The sequence below is a fragment of the Delphinapterus leucas genome, chromosome 7, assembly GCF_059928025.1.
Source record: "Delphinapterus leucas isolate spDelLeu-1000000601 "Yukka" chromosome 7, BTC_Dleu_Yukka2, whole genome shotgun sequence".
Taxonomy (NCBI): Eukaryota; Metazoa; Chordata; class Mammalia; order Artiodactyla; family Monodontidae; genus Delphinapterus; species Delphinapterus leucas.
The window spans coordinates 30,413,802-30,431,471 of record NC_143135.1 but is presented as its reverse complement, the minus strand read 5'-3'; the positions used below and the strand labels follow the sequence as shown (position 1 = coordinate 30,431,471).

The 17,670-nt window shown below is 40.3% G+C and overlaps 1 protein-coding gene across 6 annotated transcripts in view; it reads right to left on the bottom strand.

The window, feature by feature from the left end:
* LGR4 (leucine rich repeat containing G protein-coupled receptor 4) overlaps positions 1-17,670 on the bottom strand; it is a 99,542-nt gene that overhangs the window by 16,693 nt on the left and 65,179 nt on the right. For 5 of the 6 annotated variants that reach the window (XM_022583735.3, XM_089915027.1, XM_089915030.1 and 2 more), the window contains 5 exons: positions 13,392-13,463; positions 12,067-12,138; positions 3,718-3,933; positions 2,802-2,873; positions 844-912 (listed from right to left, as the gene is read on the bottom strand). In XM_022583735.3, coding sequence (XP_022439443.3) covers positions 844-912; positions 2,802-2,873; positions 3,718-3,933; positions 12,067-12,138; positions 13,392-13,463 — 501 coding nt within the window. The remainder of the gene's footprint in view (positions 1-843; positions 913-2,801; positions 2,874-3,717; positions 3,934-12,066; positions 12,139-13,391; positions 13,464-17,670) is intronic. The other variant, XM_089915029.1, reaches the window with a different exon arrangement.

Genomic DNA, 17,670 nt, shown 5'->3' with positions numbered 1-17,670 from the left:
GCTCTTCAGTAGAATGTAAAATATAACTGACAACAACTACATGAAAATTTCAAAAATGTGGGGAAACTGAATTTTTAATTCCATCTCATCTTTTTCAAGACCATACCTAATTCTTTTTAAACCCACTACTTAACCTACTAGCACCGCCAGGTCCCTTATATATACATTTAGCTTGCTTCATCCTCAGAGAACTTTAGACTGCAAGAATCACAGGTATTCTAACCCCAGAATCTCTCTCCTTGTCACCTGCATTTAGTTTTTAAGCAATGCATCTCAGAATATTAGCTCTCAACTCATGACACACGACCTCTGTTATGCCATGTGCATTCTTATCTCTGACCTTGACAAATCCAACATCTAAAATGCTCCCTCATCTCTTTCATTTATCTAAATATTTCCATTCTTTCAAGTCCAGTCAAATTCCTTCTCTTTGGTGATGTTTTTTTCCAATGACCCCAAGCCTCAATGAGGTCTTTTTCTGGAATGATTTATTTATCCTATTCACTCAGCACTTATTTCCACCTAGAAACTGCTCTCTGTCAGTCTTATATGGTCAGCCTCCCCAGTGGGACTAAGACCACAGCTCCTATAAAGCAGAGACCATACCTTATGGCTTGCTTCACCGGAATCCAGCCCTATACAGTAATCTATGCTCAGAATTGTCCGTGCTAGCCAATATAATCCAATCTGTATGATTGTGTGTGTGTGTGTGTGTGTGTGTGTGTGTGTGTGTGTACTATGATACATGTAATGGAACAAAGATGTTCTAAAATCTCATTGTTGGAACATTAAATGGTGATTTCTAGAGATATTAAGGCACAGATAGAGCAAAGCAATACTCACAGCTCTTTCAGGCTGGAAAGGGCTTTAATTGCCTGAGGAAATTCCCCCAAATTATTATAGTTCAAGTCCCTAGAAAAAATTCGAAAAATACATAAGAACATTGAAGGATGGTCACAATTTATAAGGTATTTTGGTACAAATTTTTTTTTTTTTTTTTAAATCACATCCTCTGGATGGTAATCTTTCTTTGACAACCAATCACCAGTCCATTTAATTAAATTTACACCTTTTCTTAGATTACTGAATAGAAAAAAGAATCTTAATTCTTCTATGATGTTTTAAGCCAACAACTTTAAAAGTGCAAAGAACTCTCAGAATCACATATTACTGGTGCATTAAATAAAACAATCACCTGAATGGCAGTTCTCCATAAAATAGAATTTATTGACTATCATCTGTAAATGACAATAGCCTGAGACTGAGGTTTCTATTTTAGGTTTAGAGTGGCTTCCTGAACTTCTGGTATGAGGGTGGCTGACCTCAGCCCTAACATCAGCAGGATGACCTAAGTATGAATAAGGAGAAGGACCAGGACGGTTTCATACAACCACGGTCCTCAAGTGGGTTACAAATTGTTGAAAAAGTTCCATTAATTAGGAGAGAGAAAAGCCGTAGTGATCTGTACTTCTAAAAGTTTTAATTCTGAGTGTATTTTATTTTATTTATTTACTTTTTGGCCATGCCACAAGGCACGTGGGATCTTAGTTCCCCAACCAGGTATCGAACCCTCATCCCTTGCACTGGAAGCGCGGAGTCTTAACCACTGGACAGTCAGGGAAGTCCCTCTGAGTGTATTTAAACTTTAATTTCTTTTAACCTAAAGAGAATGTTAGCATATGATCAGCGATTGATTTCAGAATGAGAGTAAATAAAATCAAAAGGTCAGCACCTTAGAGACCAATGTTGTTTTCCTTTTCTACATAGAAAAAAAAGGTAAATAAAAATTTAACTGGGAAGAAAAGGTTTAATTTTAATATAATTAGAATAATATATTGGAATAATACAAGGTTTAGGATCAGAAGACCCGCCCAGTCTTTTGTTCCACTGGTATTTACATACTTAGAATAGAAGAACTGGGTTTGGCAGTATCTTCTTCAAGAGCTTCAACTTTCAAATATCCACTGATGCTTACTATCTTTTAGTGGTTTAAACAGGAAGGTGAATTAATAGAGTACTAAAAGATTTTAAGTCTGCTCATTGACTGACATTTAACCCAAAAATTCAATTAAACAAAATATTACAAACCCTAAGCATTCCAATCAAATGTTACTCACCCATCTAACTGGGACATTCTCTGAATCATTTACTGTACCACGATGGCTAATATTATAAATCTCTGAATAAAGGCAACTAGTACAAACCAAAACAACAAAAATAAAGATCCTACTCTTGATTACACACAGCTGCACTATGTCTTTTGCTCATATCATGGTACAATGGACAGTTTTGAAACAGCCAGAATTCTCTAACACTTTAACAACAGAAACAACAACAAAAGTATCCTAAGCAAAATGGAAACCTTCATCACATTTAGCATATAAAAGCAGAGATGGTATTCAAACCCACTGTTAACAATTAGCAAGGCAACTGAGATGAGGGAGAAAACAAAGAAAGAAAACAACTTTTCCAGTATTAATTTTATAAGGTTCAAAGTTCCAAAACTGCCTATCATACTAACAAAACCAAAGTTTTTGAAAAGGTGTACAGCTTGGCAGACTGAGCTGGTTTTACCACGTCCTTTTGTAAGAAATATCAATCTGGTGCGCCATTTTTAACCGGAAACCTAGACTAGTTTTCATGACTGTGTTATCTGAAGGCAAGACTTTAGTCATGTATTAAAGCAAATTAATAATGAGCTGAACTTAAGAACATTACTTTTTTTCCTTTTTCTGCAATGAAATGCAAAATTGCACTGTCAACTTCCCAAGTGTGATCATCCAAAATACGAATAAACTTACAAGGTCTCCAGGTTATCGAGTCCCTCGAAACAGTGTTGACCCAGGCTTTTAATTTTATTGTTATGAAGATGCCTATGGAAAAAAGCACCAAAATGACTTTTGCCTCACCCAGAAGCAACTATTATAATGTTTTACATGTCTAAATTGGTCGAGCTTAAAGGAATGGTGCAGCTAAACATTGCAACACTTGACTAATGGAAAACAAATAGCATTGGGTAGATATCTCTTGATAAACACTGCACAGACTCGGATTCACTGAACATAGGAGGCCAGTGGAAAAGGAACATATCTCTAGTGGAAGAGGGGTGCACACATGGAAGATTCTTAAGTATTTACCCATATCCAAACAAAAGTTTTGATGAGCTTTTAATTATATGAAGCAAAACTTTGATGAGTTCTCCTATGGGGAGGCAGGGGAAATGTCAGCTTACATCAGTGAGAATTGGTAACAGATTTTACAAGAAATGCCACTTTATTATGTCCAAGTTTTTGAAACAACAGAAAATCACATACTCTTTGAATAGACAGTAAAAACATGAAATATCACTGAAACTCATTTTCTGTGGGCATCTCCAAAAGGATTTCCGCCTCTTTCAACACTGAATGCATTGCTGGGATACAAGTAAAAGCCGTACCAGTGTTTGCTGAATGACCCACTTTCTTCTCCTGACTACAAATGGCCATTTATTTTTGAGACATTCAACTGTTATCATCAAACGTTAATTTTTATAAAATTATCTTGTTTTGTATTTTTAAAAGTCAGCACATGTAATTTTGTAAAAAAGGCAGATCCCCCAAACACCAGCTCTCCAAGAACATACTCCGTGAGGTACTTTCATAACAATTTGTCACAAGAACTCTGCTTTTGCCCCCAAATTAACACAAATATATAGTATTAAAAGGGGTGGATACTTACAGAACCACCAGGCTGGACAGGTTAGTAAATGCAAAATCCGGGATGCTGGAGATTTTGTTGAGAGCCAAGGTCAGCGCCTGCAGGGTCGGCAGATTGCTGAGGGGATGCACTGGCACCTCTGTCAAACTGTTGTCATCCAGCCACAGATGCCGTAACTGAGTGAGCCCCTCAAAACTGTCCTCAGGCACTGCGGTGATATGGTTGGCATCTAGACGCCTGACAGAAAAAAACAACCACCTTCAATAATGGATTCTAGTGGAATGAGTCAAGGCAAGTCACACAACTCTCAGGGTTCAAAAAAAAAAATGGAGTTCTAAAAATGACCAAAGCCACAGCATCCCTTATTTCTTTAATTTCACTAGAAGTTTTCCTAAAATCTAACAATGTTTCCAAGACCAGCATATGGAACTCAGGTGTCTCCCTTCCTTCATAACAAAGGGATGCATACAAATCTGAATCCTTGGCTAAGCACAACTGTATGGCAGAATGATATATTAAAGAAAGAAAGAAACCCTCAGAGCTCAAGCGCGAATTTTATGTTTCAGAATGTACTTATCAAAAATATAGAAAAACAACAAGAAAAAAACTAAGCTGACCAAATAATCTATTTTACTTACAGTTTTATAACTAATATTTGATATTAAATTTAATTGCTATTCTGACTTGGTACCAAAGGGGAAAGAGTAAGAACATATTTACAATATTTTTCTACAGTAACAAACCATTTCAATAGATTCTCAACAATCCTTATTACCACCAGGCAACTTAAAATATAAGTGTCGGGCTTCCCTGGTGGCACAGTGGTTGAGAGTCCGCCTGCCGATGCAGGGGACACGGGTTCGTGCCCCGGTCCGGGAAGATCCCACATGCCACAGAGAAGCTAGGCCTGTGAGCCGTGGCCGCTGGGCCTGTGCGTCCAGAGCCTGTGCTCCACAACGGGAGAGGCCACAACAGTGAGAGGCCCGCGTACCACAAAAAAAAAAAAAATATATATATATATATATATGTGTGTGTGTGTGTGTGTGTGTGTGTCACGTACTGGCAAAGCAACCCTCTCCTCTTCTCTTAAGCCTAAGTACATCTGAAAAATTAGTTTGTCAAAATTAACAGATATTAAGAAAAGGGCAAACTGTCCCTAGGAAAAAATTAAACAGCTCCTCCGATCAACATTATCGTGGCTTTAGAGTTTCTTCGATTTTCCCCAAAATTTTGGAATTAAGGACACCTTACTAATAGGATTACCCATACTTAAAAATTAAATCCCCATCTGAAAATCTGAGAAACCAAGTCCTAAATGTTAGTGTTGACACAACCAGGCGCAATTGTTGGAATAACTGCTTTTTGCAAAAATGACTAGTATTAACATGATGAGGAACCGTATGCACCAGGCAAATCACAACTTTCTTCGCAAATACCTTGTTGATATAACTTCACTATTTAAATCCATATCTCACAGGCTTGGATCTCTTGGTGAAAATTAGGGAACACTAGAAAACAGGTGCAAGGTCAAAACGGCAGCCCTTTTTTTTTTTTTTTTTTTTTTTTTTTTGCGGTACTTAGGCCTCTCACTGTTGTGGCCTCTCCCGTTGCGGAGCACAGGCTCCGGACGCGCAGGCTCAGCGGCCATGGCTCACGGGCCCAGCCGCTCCGCAGCATGTGGGATCTTCCCGGGCCAGGGTGCGAACCCGTGTTCCCTGCATCGGCAGGCGGACTCTCAACCACTGCGCCACCAGGGAAGCCCAGCAGCCCATTTTTTAAAGAAATCAACTTTGGCAGCCTTCAAGTTCAGGAAATTCTGACTTCAGAGTGCTTTTCGTGCCTCCTGTTTCCCTGTGCTGCTCCAGCTTCAGATCCTGCCATAAAGTGTCTCTTTTCCCTCCATGCAAGTGCTGAGCCCCCGCTCCCAACTAACTGCCCCAGCCCCAAATGCAGTCTCCTTTCCAGAGGCAGGTTGGCCGAGGTCAAAGACCCTTGGTCCCGGTAAGGATCTGATGGAAGCCTTCTGTTTGATAGTCAGGATAACTTGAAGAGCACTAAAAAGTGGAGAGCTTCAGAAACTGAGCAGCTGCCTTAAGAATCCACTTAGAAACAAACAGTTTTAGGTTTGTTTATTCCTTGTACTTTCTAGAACCTACCTAACCCTGAGAAGAAACAGGCATCCTTTATATAACAGACTGGCAAAGGACTGGCTACAGAGCTGCTTAGCAGATTTTCTTTAATGAGTAGATGGCAGTGTGTTCAAAAACACACACACATACACACGCACACGCTTCACAGCCTCAAGGAACTTCTACTTAGGGAGAGAGAGACATTTTGTTGAGGCGGAGGGAGTTAAGGACATTTATTTCACATTCACACATCTGGACATTTTCTATAAATAATGTGGAGCTGAAATATAATCATACAATTAACCATATAATGTAACTAAATCATGCAATTAAATTCTACATGTAGCTAATCTATCTGCAATTCATTCAACACGTGTAAACTGAGAATCTTGTTAGGCACAAAAGGTAAAAATGGTGAACACGACAGTAATGAGGAGACTGACCCACAATATAACTAACAGACTGAAAAATGACTGCAGAGTGCTTAAAGAGTGCTATGAAGTAAATAAACAGGGTACTGAGATCAGGATTAGCAGGGGCTGAGGGGGAGGGTAGCTTCTTACAATGTATTGGTCAGGAAAAGCATCTCTAAGAAGGTGCCATTAAACTGAGATCCAGAGCAGGTGGCAAAGAAAGCTGGGCAAGGAGTGTTTGAGGCAACGGAAACAGTGAGGGCAGAGACTCAGTAGCAGAAACCAACTGGGTGTGGTCCCAGCAACTCCCAGAAGGTCTGAGTGACTAGAACACAGGAGGAAGAGAGTGGAGGGTCCAGGGAGACACAGATGTGGATGCAAATGGGGACCAAATGACACAGAGCCCCATTAGATCAGGTGAGGATTTAGATTGTATTTTAAGCACAAATTGAAATCCCTCCCCAGTTTCTCTGTGTCACAACAGTTTAAAAGTTTAAATTGCTCATGTTATAAGAGTGAGGATAATGTTCATTCACACTGTAGAAAATAATGAGCAGTGCTCCCCACACATATACACAACACTCCACTGACTTTAAGTCCTCTCTATATGTGTTTCATTAAGATGTACATCCAGTATAAGGTAAATAAGTACTAGGGATGTAATGCACAACATGATAGATATAATTAACACTGCTGAATGTTATATATAAATGCTGTTAAGAGAATAAATCCTGAGCTCTCATCAAAAGGAAAAAAAATATTTTTTTCCATTTCTTTAAGTATCTGTATGAAATGATGTATTTTCACTAAATTTATTGTGGTAATTATTTCATGATGTACATAAGTCAAAAAATTATGCTGTACACCTTAAACTTATACAGTACTATATGTCAATCATTTCAATAAAACAGGAAGAAAAAAAGATGTGGCAAAAAACTATAATAAGAAAAGTTGTCTAGACTTTATTTATTTATCTATCTATCTATCTATCTATCTTGGTTGTGTTGGGTCTTCATTGCTGCACACAGGCTTTCTCTAGTTGCAGCGAGCAGGGTCTACTCTGCGTTGTGGTGCACAGGCTTCTCATTGCAGTGGTTTCTCTTGCTGCAGAGCCCGGGCTCTAGGTGCACGGCCTTCAGTAGTTGTGGCACGTGGGCTCAGCAGTTGTGGCTCACGGGCTCTAGAGCGCAGGCTCAGTAGTTGTGGCGCACGAGCTCAGCTGCTCTGCGGCATGTGGGATCCTCCCGGACCAGGGATCGAACCCGTGTCCCCTGCGTTGGCAGGCGGACTTTTAACCACTGTGCCACCAGGGAAGTCCCTTCTAGACGTTTTTAACATAAGTCCAGTATTATATACACCATTTAGGCTCCTGCAGAATTCTGTGCTACACCCCACCAAAGAAAAGGGGTGGTCTTAACTTAGCAAGATAACCAGGTGAGTTCTGAGCTAAGATAGTAATGAAACTACCTTCTATGCAAAATAATAATACAACAAAAAGTGCACAGACACAATTTCCTCTGTTAAAAATTTCCCCAAATTGTAAAGTCAGCCATACGTAAGAGATCAAAAGGAAGAAATCTGGGAAAATGGAACCCTTAAATAAAAAGTTAATGAGAAAAAGGATTTGTGGTGACTCAAATGGTTAATACTTACACCTCAATCCACATGTGGGTGTTGGTGGCACACCCATAAATGTAATGAGTTTGCACTTACACTGAGATCAATGTTTCACAGAGAAATGGTCTTAGAAAGCGTGGCTTTGTACCAATGACCTACACTATTAAAATTCATCCTAACTAACAGACCAAAAAACAAAATACTGTAACTGATTCTTTCAATAGGGGCAGTAAATGGCATTAGATATCTCACACAGTGAAGAGATTATGTGGCTTAAGTTATTTTACCATTTCAACTTCGTTTGGCAAGAGATAACTATTACTTTATTTAAGTGCACTTGAGTTGTTAAACAGTTAACAATGTATTAACTAAATTCCCTTACTATTTTCGTCTTTAAAATGTGCTTCTTTTCCCTATTCTCAAAAGCCTGTTTTATTTCTTACTGAGACTCACGTACTTTTTTCTCTTGACGTAAGTGAAATTACAATAACAATTTTAAATGCAGCTGTTTACTGATGAATGTCTATGTTATCATAAACACTTGTTCTGTGTAATCAAAAGCTCGCCCTTTTTCTCTCTCCTCCTCACGTACCAATAATGTAGACATTATAGTATTATATTCTGTTACCAGTTTCAAGTTCAAAATACTTAGATTCTGTTACGGCAGAAAACCTAGGAAATTTAGTCTTTGAAATCCTTTAATAGTCAATATAAGTGTGAACAACTATAAAGAAAAAAATTCTAGTGGAGCAAATTCTGACATGTCATTTTAATATCCTGCTCAGGTAACACTTTAGCCATTTTCCTGGCTTCGTGGAAGGTTGTTAGGTTAGCTTTTTATTAATATATACAATTCACTTTCAGATTTTACAGCCATCGTCACCCATTTGCATCAAACCACTTCTGATCAATTTCAAGCCCTAATGAACTTTGCTCCGTCTGAGTACTATTTCAAAACCACAAGGAAATCTTTCATGTAATTCAGGTCTGAAGATCAGATTTGCAAACTGACTCAAGTGTTGATAACACTGTTTTACACCAGGACAGAATTTCAATTGTGTCCAACTTGACCACTGCACCCACTATGCTAACAAACCCATGAACATTTCCTTCTTAAATAAAACAGGCCTGGCGCATAGCTCCTTATATTTCTGCTACATATAAAAAAATCCCAATGCCTTTATTAAAAAAGTAGTTTGACTCTCTCCTCACCCCTACCTCCCTCCCATCCCAATCTGGGAGATAATTTAAACAATGCACTGTACTCAGTGAGCGATGAGCACAGCATGCTTGTTTAAAACATTATTTTAGACGAAGATACCTATGATTTTTGTGAAAATACTTTTTTTTTTAACTTCTTATTTTATATGGGAGTAGAGTTGATTAACACTGTTGTGTTAGTTTCAGGTGTACAGCAAAGTGATCCAGTTATACATATACATGTATCTATTCTTTTTCAATTTTTTTTCCCATCTAAAATGATCAAAAATACCATGTGTACTTTAGAGTACTTATGGACCACAAGTTAGAAAAAAATCTATTTGTATATTTTCTTGGTAATTTTTCTAATGTTCAAAGATTTTAGCCTTCTCTTTTTCAGCCTTCCAACAAGACAAAATGATTGACTATTTTGATCATTAAGTCTTGGGAAATAAGAACAATTCTGTATGAAGGTTTTGAAGGAAAACAAATTCTGAAGAAGCAAAAGAAAAAGAGAACTATTTAAAATATCTAATGACTTCAGATCCAAGAGAGGTTAAGATGGCTCCTTCTGTGTACATCCGTCCAAGGTTAGAAATGGTGCAGAGGCAGCAAAATCACCTTTCTTTAAAGGAACTCATTCCAATCTATTCCCTGAAATAGTCTCTGTGGAATCCCATTCAATTAGTGATGGCAAATAATGAATCCTTATGTTCCATAACTCGGCAGTTGGTGAAATGAGCTGCTTAACAAGTATCTACCTTAAATTAAACATATTGAAACCACAACTTAAATGGCCAATACCCCAGATACTCCTTTTTATGATAGTAGATACATTTTAAAGTTTAACCTTTACAGCATATGCTATACTTTATTAGTTCATATTTTCATATTACTGCCCATTAACTACCAGATTATCTAATGTAAAATCAAAGGTAATCCATAATTTACAATTTCCAGTGATGTGCTTTTGGTGCAGTTATAAATGGTTTTATATCAGCGACTGGAAGGGACAAGCCGGTCAGTCACTTTCACCTACGTCTTCTCTAGCTCATGTGCATCTCTACAAATGCTTACCTTTACAGTTATTTCCAAGGGCAATAAAAAAAAATTTATGGGACAGTTAGTACACAAATATGTGATGTGGTTATACCCTAATTTTATAATTAAAATTATAAACACCTAAGTGTGATAACTATTACAGTTTTTCATTCAGTGATTCTCAGAACTTCTGTATCCATGAGGATGATCTGGGGAAATTTTTTAAACTACAGCTTCTTGGACTCTACCTTTAAAGAGAGAGTATCATGACTCCTAGGATGTGGCCTAAGAATCTGCATTCTAACAATATCCCCCTAGTGATTTTGTTGAGGGCGGGCCAAGTGCCACACTTTGAGAAACTAGGCCCTAGTCCCACTGTATTTAGTGTTAGGACATGAACTGAGGCAATGCACATTTGTGTTCATCACTGTAGTAGAATAAGAAACTAATGAAATTGCTTGTTTTAAAGAATACTTTTTCATTACTTTCAGACGATTCCTTCACCTAGTTAGGCAAATTGGGTAATCTAATAATCAAAAGAAAGAACAGATAAAATGGTCATCATTATTAATATTAATAGATTCTACAAATGTTTATTGAGCACTTACTACATGTCAGATACCGTTAAAAGTGCTTTTCATGAATTAAAGTACATGGTAGGTAATAAGCAAACTACTGCACAGAGAATTTTAAATAACGTGCCCCAAACCAGCTAACAGCTAACAAGTGGCAGAGTGGGGATGCAAAACCAGACAGGCCTGTTTCAGAATTCTAATTAATCTGAATTTATCTGAACTTCTTTTGAGAGCAATGTAAACATTCTGACAGATAAATATGCAAAGGGCTTCTCTTAATCTTGGCGAAAGATTACAATAACCACATGCTTCAGTTCAGTGCTTCTCAACCTTTTCTAAAACCGAGCCCCTGAAGACAGAGAAGCTGGATCTTCTAACCCAGGGATGGGGAGCCCTGACAACACTAGTCCACAACACGCAGTCTAGTCATGAACAAATATCTGTTTATTTAACATAAAAATGGTTGTTTCTTTAGAATCTTCTGTGGGTTTGCATGGTTCCTGTGATACTACTGCTGCTTACCTGATCCCCCCACTCTAGGGGGAAGCGGGGTATGCATAGCTAAACCATGGAGGCAATGACCCCCATTCTCCAGGTTCATATACATATTAATACATACATACGTTTATATGGGAAAGAATTCAAACAAGAATAAAGTGAAGTGCTATGTGAAAAAGCTTTTGAAAATAGTGGCTAAACATGGTAAAAACAAAGAGCTGAAATCTTTTTTGTAATTTAAGTATACTTGATTTACAATGTTGTGTTAGTTTCTGGTGTACAACAAAGTGATTCAGTTTTACATATGTGTGTGTGTGTGTGTGTGTGTGTGTGTGTGTGTGTGTGTATATATCATATTCTTTTCCATTATAGTTATTATAGGATACTGAACATAGTTCCCTGTGCTATACAGTAGGACCTTGCTGTTCAAGAGCTAAAATTTTGAACATTCCACATCAAACCAAACTTTCCTCAAAAAAAAACCTGAGAAAAAGACAGCACAGGCGATTAAGTCACCATCCCTGATGACTGCTCAACATCCACAGATGAGGGTCCATAACTAATTTGCTCTGATGATCATTACCACCTGAAACAGAAACCTCTCTGTGGCTGTTTCTTGAGCATCATGGCACAAGACTCTGGAACTCCTGTACACACATAACTCTGATTCCAAAGAGGGTGTAATCGCCTGCTACATGCAAGCTTGTAGCTTTCTCCCAGCCTTGGAGACAGGATATTCCAATGGACATTTCAGTAACAGCAACTAGCCATCCCCATTTTTATCCCAGATGAGAGGATACATGTCTTCTTTCCCTAGGATTCCAGTTCTTTACCTATTTAGTAGCCAGAGTGTTCTCCTAATGATTCAAGAATGCAGCAAACCAAAAAGTTACTTACAAAGACTGCAGAGCGCTCAGTCCTCGAATGGCTTCACTGGGTACTGTTTTCAACTGGTTGTTCTGGAGAGTTCTGGAAGGAAATTTTGGGTTAGTGAATAAGAAGCAATTATGACCATTTTTCTTCGAAGAATTTAGAACCATTTCTTTCCAAAAACATCTTTCCAATAGCAAAAAAAGGATCAGGAGTCGAGGTGGAAAGCACCCAAGATAAGAGAGTTGCCAGAGAGCAAGAGTCATTTGTCGTAAAGCCAGAAATGAAACCTAGGCCACTGTCCCAAGCCATCTCCTAACACAGACCTGCTGGGTCATCCAGGATTGTTTCATTCTCAGGAATTAAGGCACCGTAATTAATATTCATCACCCAAGGTACCATTAGTGTTAACTGGGAGGTATAACAAGTTAACTGGGAGGTATAGCAAGCAAACCCACTAGAATCCCTAATGCCTTTTCAAATTGAAATAAAGCACAGCCCACAAACGTGCACATTAGAGAAAGACAATTTTATCAAGAGGACAGCAGACCCTGAGCTCTTAGGGGGCAGTGGCCATGTCCCCAGTGAATGCAGGGCCAGGGCAGAAATAAAGCTTTAATTATCTAATAGTCTCCGACCTGGAGAATGGAGGTACAGATCAGTAATGAACATGAAGTCTTTACTAGTTTTTGCCTACTGTCCTTCCTGGTCATATTAATAAAATGACTGCCTGACAAGAATCATCACCACAGAATGGAATGGAAAAGGGCCCGTCTAACTCACTGAACCAGAGAGGTCTAGTGACTTACAGATGGTCACCCAGCGAGGCAGTGGCAAGGTGGGGCCGGCAGTCAGTTCACCGGCTCCCCAATCTGCCAGTTCCTGACCACTGCCAGGAATTTATTTCTTGATCTCTCGCAGGCTATGTAAATGACAGGCATCTCAATTCCCTTTAGCTCTAAAATGATTTTACATCTGGAGCTCTTGTAAGCCTTTTTCCCTTTAGGGTCAGTTCATGCAAAGTTCTTATAGCTATAAAAGAAGTAGAAACAAAACCTTACCGGTGAAGCTTAAATATGATTTTGATTCAATGCATTAGGCACACAAAAAGCCTAACATTCAACTGTAATGCACCAGAGGTCAGAGCGCCTGTTATTTCGACGTTAACTTTTGTTATCTAGACCCAAGGTTGCCTAAATCAGCCTCTAGCCTCCCACACTACCCATTGGCCACTCCTTAAATCTTTTAATCCTGAACTAAAAGAAACTGTGCTTAACCTAGCTCTGAGCATGTTGACTACGCAGAAAGAAAATACACAGCCAGCTGTGAAACTCTAAAATTGCATTACTTACAGAACTTTGAGTTCTTTCAACCCTGACAAGGCCTTTGGGTGGATAAAAGAAAGGTCGTTGCCAGCCAGTCGTCTAGGAGAAAAAAAAAAAATAGCAAGAGAAAAATAGTAATTCAGACTCTTAAAATTCATAACTCACAATGACCCAATCTGCTATTGAAGCTCTACATTAAACATCTCTCTAGTCTATCCGACATAAACATGGACTTAAACCTCTGCTAAAGCAATCCCAAGTTTCTTCCAATGAGATAAATGCCTCTAGAATTTTTTTTTAAACTTCAATACAATAATTTAAACAGGCACATTTTTATTCTGGTGAGGTCAAGCAAGCCAAAACATATTGGACCAAATTAAGTTTGCTATTCATGGTCATTCTCTGCCGCTTGCGGTGTTTTCCAAGTGCCTCATAAATACAGAGCACTGGGCAGCAGGCAGGAGGTTTACACAGATCAGAGCACACCAGTCTGTCAAGGAGGAATGAATGCCTTCGGGAGACAAGGAGAGCCTGTTATCTCTCCATAACCAAGGGCAGCATATTCCGTGCAAAAGAGAGGCAAAAAGTGAAAGTCACTGTAAGCATAACTTTCCAAACAAAGGCATGTTTTTTTTTAAAAGATAAATGTTTTCCTAAAGAAATTTCAAAGTGACAAATTTAAGTGCGAGTAAGAGTGGAGTAAGAAAAGGATAAGAAGTCCTTGGGTCCTTTTGTAAGAAAGGAGCACGCAATTCATCCTGAGCCCCACTTTTTCTCCCGTTTTCCCAAACACTCAGACATGGGAGGAAAAGTTGGACAGAGAACTTTAGGGAGAAGAAGCAGGAAGCAGGGCTGCAACTCGTATGAGTGACTTGTAAACAGGGGAACTGGAGGCAGGTTTTCAAGTAAAGTTGACCCTTGAATAACAGCGGGTTTGAGCGGCACGGGTTCACATCCACGCAGATCTTTTCCAATAGTAAATACTACTGTACCACACAGTCCAAGGTTGGTGGAATCCGTGGATGTGGAAGAACCTTGGATAAGGGGTGGGAGTGGGGGTGATGATAAATTATCAGTGGATTAACCCCCATGTTATTCAAGGGTCAACTGTATTGACTTAAAAATGATAGTTGCGTGCCCCGATGATTAAACATAGGACTGTTCCAGCTTCCTGGTTCCATCAGGGGAACTCTCCCAAGCAATGAGATTCTGCATGCGTGATTTCTTTTTAAATGCTTTCTCCCCATCATGTCTTAGGATCATAGTCATCAAGTCATGTTAATTCCTCCTCGAAAGAGTCTAATTTCCATTGTCCTTTCTCTTCTTTCTGTAAGCACCCTGCCCTCCTGAGCCTTATTCAGCAATTCATTCATTCACTAAAAAGTTTCATTCACTGATTAACAAACATGAGCACCTATCCAGCTCCAGGCGGAGGACATCCTCTCCTTAGACTTCAAGTCCTCCCACTTCAATCTGTTCTTCTTAGACACCCTGATTTTAGGGACATAAGGAGGGCTCCTTTACCCTTCCTAAAACTTGAAGTCACAGAGATCTGAAACTCTATTTTTTAGATGCATTATTTTCTCTTGAAGTTTTTGTCCCAGTTAAAATGCAAACAGCCCTGGAACGGATAATCCTTGACCCTTACTAACTAAGCATTAACACAGAAATGTGTACTGAAGATGTGTGTGTGTGTGTTGCAGGGAATGGGAAAGTGAAAGAGGACTCAGAAACCAAGAGTGAGTGTGTAGAATTATTTCTTCAATTTCAAGGACAACCATGCTGGATTCTCAGGCAACACTACAGGTTTAACACAGGGTTCATGCCCCTAAACTAAATTCTCCCTAGAAAGCCCTCTCACCGTGCACGACTTTGTTTCTCACAAGGCACCCTAGCACCTAAGCTCTAAACTGCATGCATGCCCTCCAAGGGCATCCCTCAACCCAGGCTCACAACAGCTTACTCTACACCATCAGCCTCACGGCCTTTCACCTCATGGGGTCCACCATATGTAAAATGAGGGACCGCAGAAGATGGTGTTAAGACTTTTCAACACTTCTATTTAAAACTATTCCTCCTCAGCAAATCCTCTGGGCTCTAGACTAGCCAGCTTGACCACTATGTCTTTAAATGCTTCACCTCACAACCTCATCTTCACCCCTTAAATCCCCGACTCCAGTGTGACTTCCCTAGAAAATGTCAGTTCTTACCAACATGCCTTATGTGTGAATTCTTGGAAGGCATAACTAAACAGGCTACCTTCTACTGGCTGTTTCTAGCACATTAGTTTTATAGGCCAAGTACAAAAGCTTCCAAGAACAGAGTGTGCATCTCACAATTCTGTCACCACCTACCAGTGTGTCAACCCATTAGTCAAAAACTGCATTCTCGGCATTTCCTCCTTGAAAACAGATAGCATCCTATAGTCTACCTTAGTGCAGGCTTAGTACAAGCCCTCTCAAGGGGCTTTCTACACCCCAGACTCACTAATTACATTCAACTGATAATGCTCATAGCTGTAATGCAGTGTTTAAAAGGTCACATTTTAGGGCTTCCCTGGTGGCGCGGTGGTTGCAAGTCCGCCTGCGGATGCAGGGGACACGGGTTCGTGCCCCGGTCTGGGAAGATCCCACGTGCTGCGGAGCGGCTGGGCCCGTGAGCCGTGGCCGCTGAGCCTGCGCGTCCGGAGCCTGTGCTCCGCAACGGGAGAGGCCACAACAGTGAGAGGCCCGTGTACCGCAAAAAAACAAAACAAAAAAGGTCACATTTTTATAAGATCAAATTGGACCCTAAGGACTAGAAGGAACAATAGCCTCCTTCCCCCCAGGGCAGCAAGTAGTCACCTGACTCTGTTATCTGAAAGATCAGCCTTAAGAAGCTCAATTCCACCAAAAAATGAACACTGTAAACAGACCAAGGGTGTCACAGGACTCTTCTGCTTTCCTCTCTTACTTTTGGATGTCCCGCTATCTATGGGCTTTCCTTGTGGAGTTCAGTCTATTGTACTAGGGCTCATGAAAAGAGGATTTTACAAGGTGACAGAGGAAGTGGCAAAGCACAGAGCACCTGATTACCTTTACTTGTCAACAGAAAACAGTGTTGAGCCACATGAGCCAAAACATTTACTCCCTTTTCCCAACGATCTGCCTCTTTATAAGCCTGGGAAATCTAAAGGAGCCTAACTTCCAAAAGCATCCTTTCTTTCTACACTACTTACAGTTCAGAGAAATGACCAAATGGGCTGTGCACGTGACTTATCCTGAAATCCAGGCCTGCTCTCCGGAGAAGCCTACAGTGCTAGGATTCGGGCGGGGGCGGTGATAATGCTGAGCGAGGTGGGGCTCACACCACTCTGATTACTTCGTTCCTTAGGAGAGTAAACAGATCAGGTGGAGCCTTCAGGAATGTATCTACCCATGTTTACCTAGCTCCTGGGTTAATGAATAATAAACACGGCAGCCCCGTAAAGCCTTGCAGCTTCAGCAACTGCACCCTCCCAAGCCTCTTTACATTTTGCTGATTTTATGACCCAGTACTTCTTACAGTAGACCCTGGGGATGCTTCATGTCCAAAAACTCAGATCCAGGAGAGAGCAAAGTGAATAAAGAACAGGGTTAGGGACAAAGTCCCAAAATCTCTGGGAGAAAAAACCTACCATGTCATGTGCCCAGGGCAGTTGCAGGCGCTGAGCTAGGTGGTTTACATTCTTTCCTTTTAATCATCTCCTGACAGAGTCCCTGAGAGGTTAGGTGACTTGGCAGAAGTCACACAGCAGGTAAGCGGGGGAGCCAGCATTCCAGTTCTCGCCTGACTGGCTCCAGTGATTATCCACGTCCTTCGGCAACTCGATGCCTCTGGTGTGTCACCAAGAGGCTGGGAAATAATTCCCAGAAGGGGAAACAAAGGGGACCTGGGCAAGTTAATAACCTGGTTTGAGGAGCAACAGCTCTCACCCAGCAGACCAGTGCTCACAGCAGGGACTACGGCATTAGGAGCTCAGAACTGCAATTATGGAGGAATTTCCCCACAGCCAAAGATGACCAGCGGGAAACGGGGGAAGATGGGATCCCTGGGTGGCTAAGGGTGGCGGGTGGCATGCCCTAAACTCACTCTGACTCTATTTAGGGTACAGAACAGTCTCCACTGTGCTTTTTTAGCAATTCCCAAAGAAAAAGAGATGGCTGATCCCGAGGAAGAACTTGTCCCCCCTGGCCCTCTACTAGCAAAGGGCAGCTCCTCCCCCGTCTAGGCCTGCCATTTGTCTGCGCTACACCCAACAGTTTTCTCAGCGTCTCACTTCATGAAG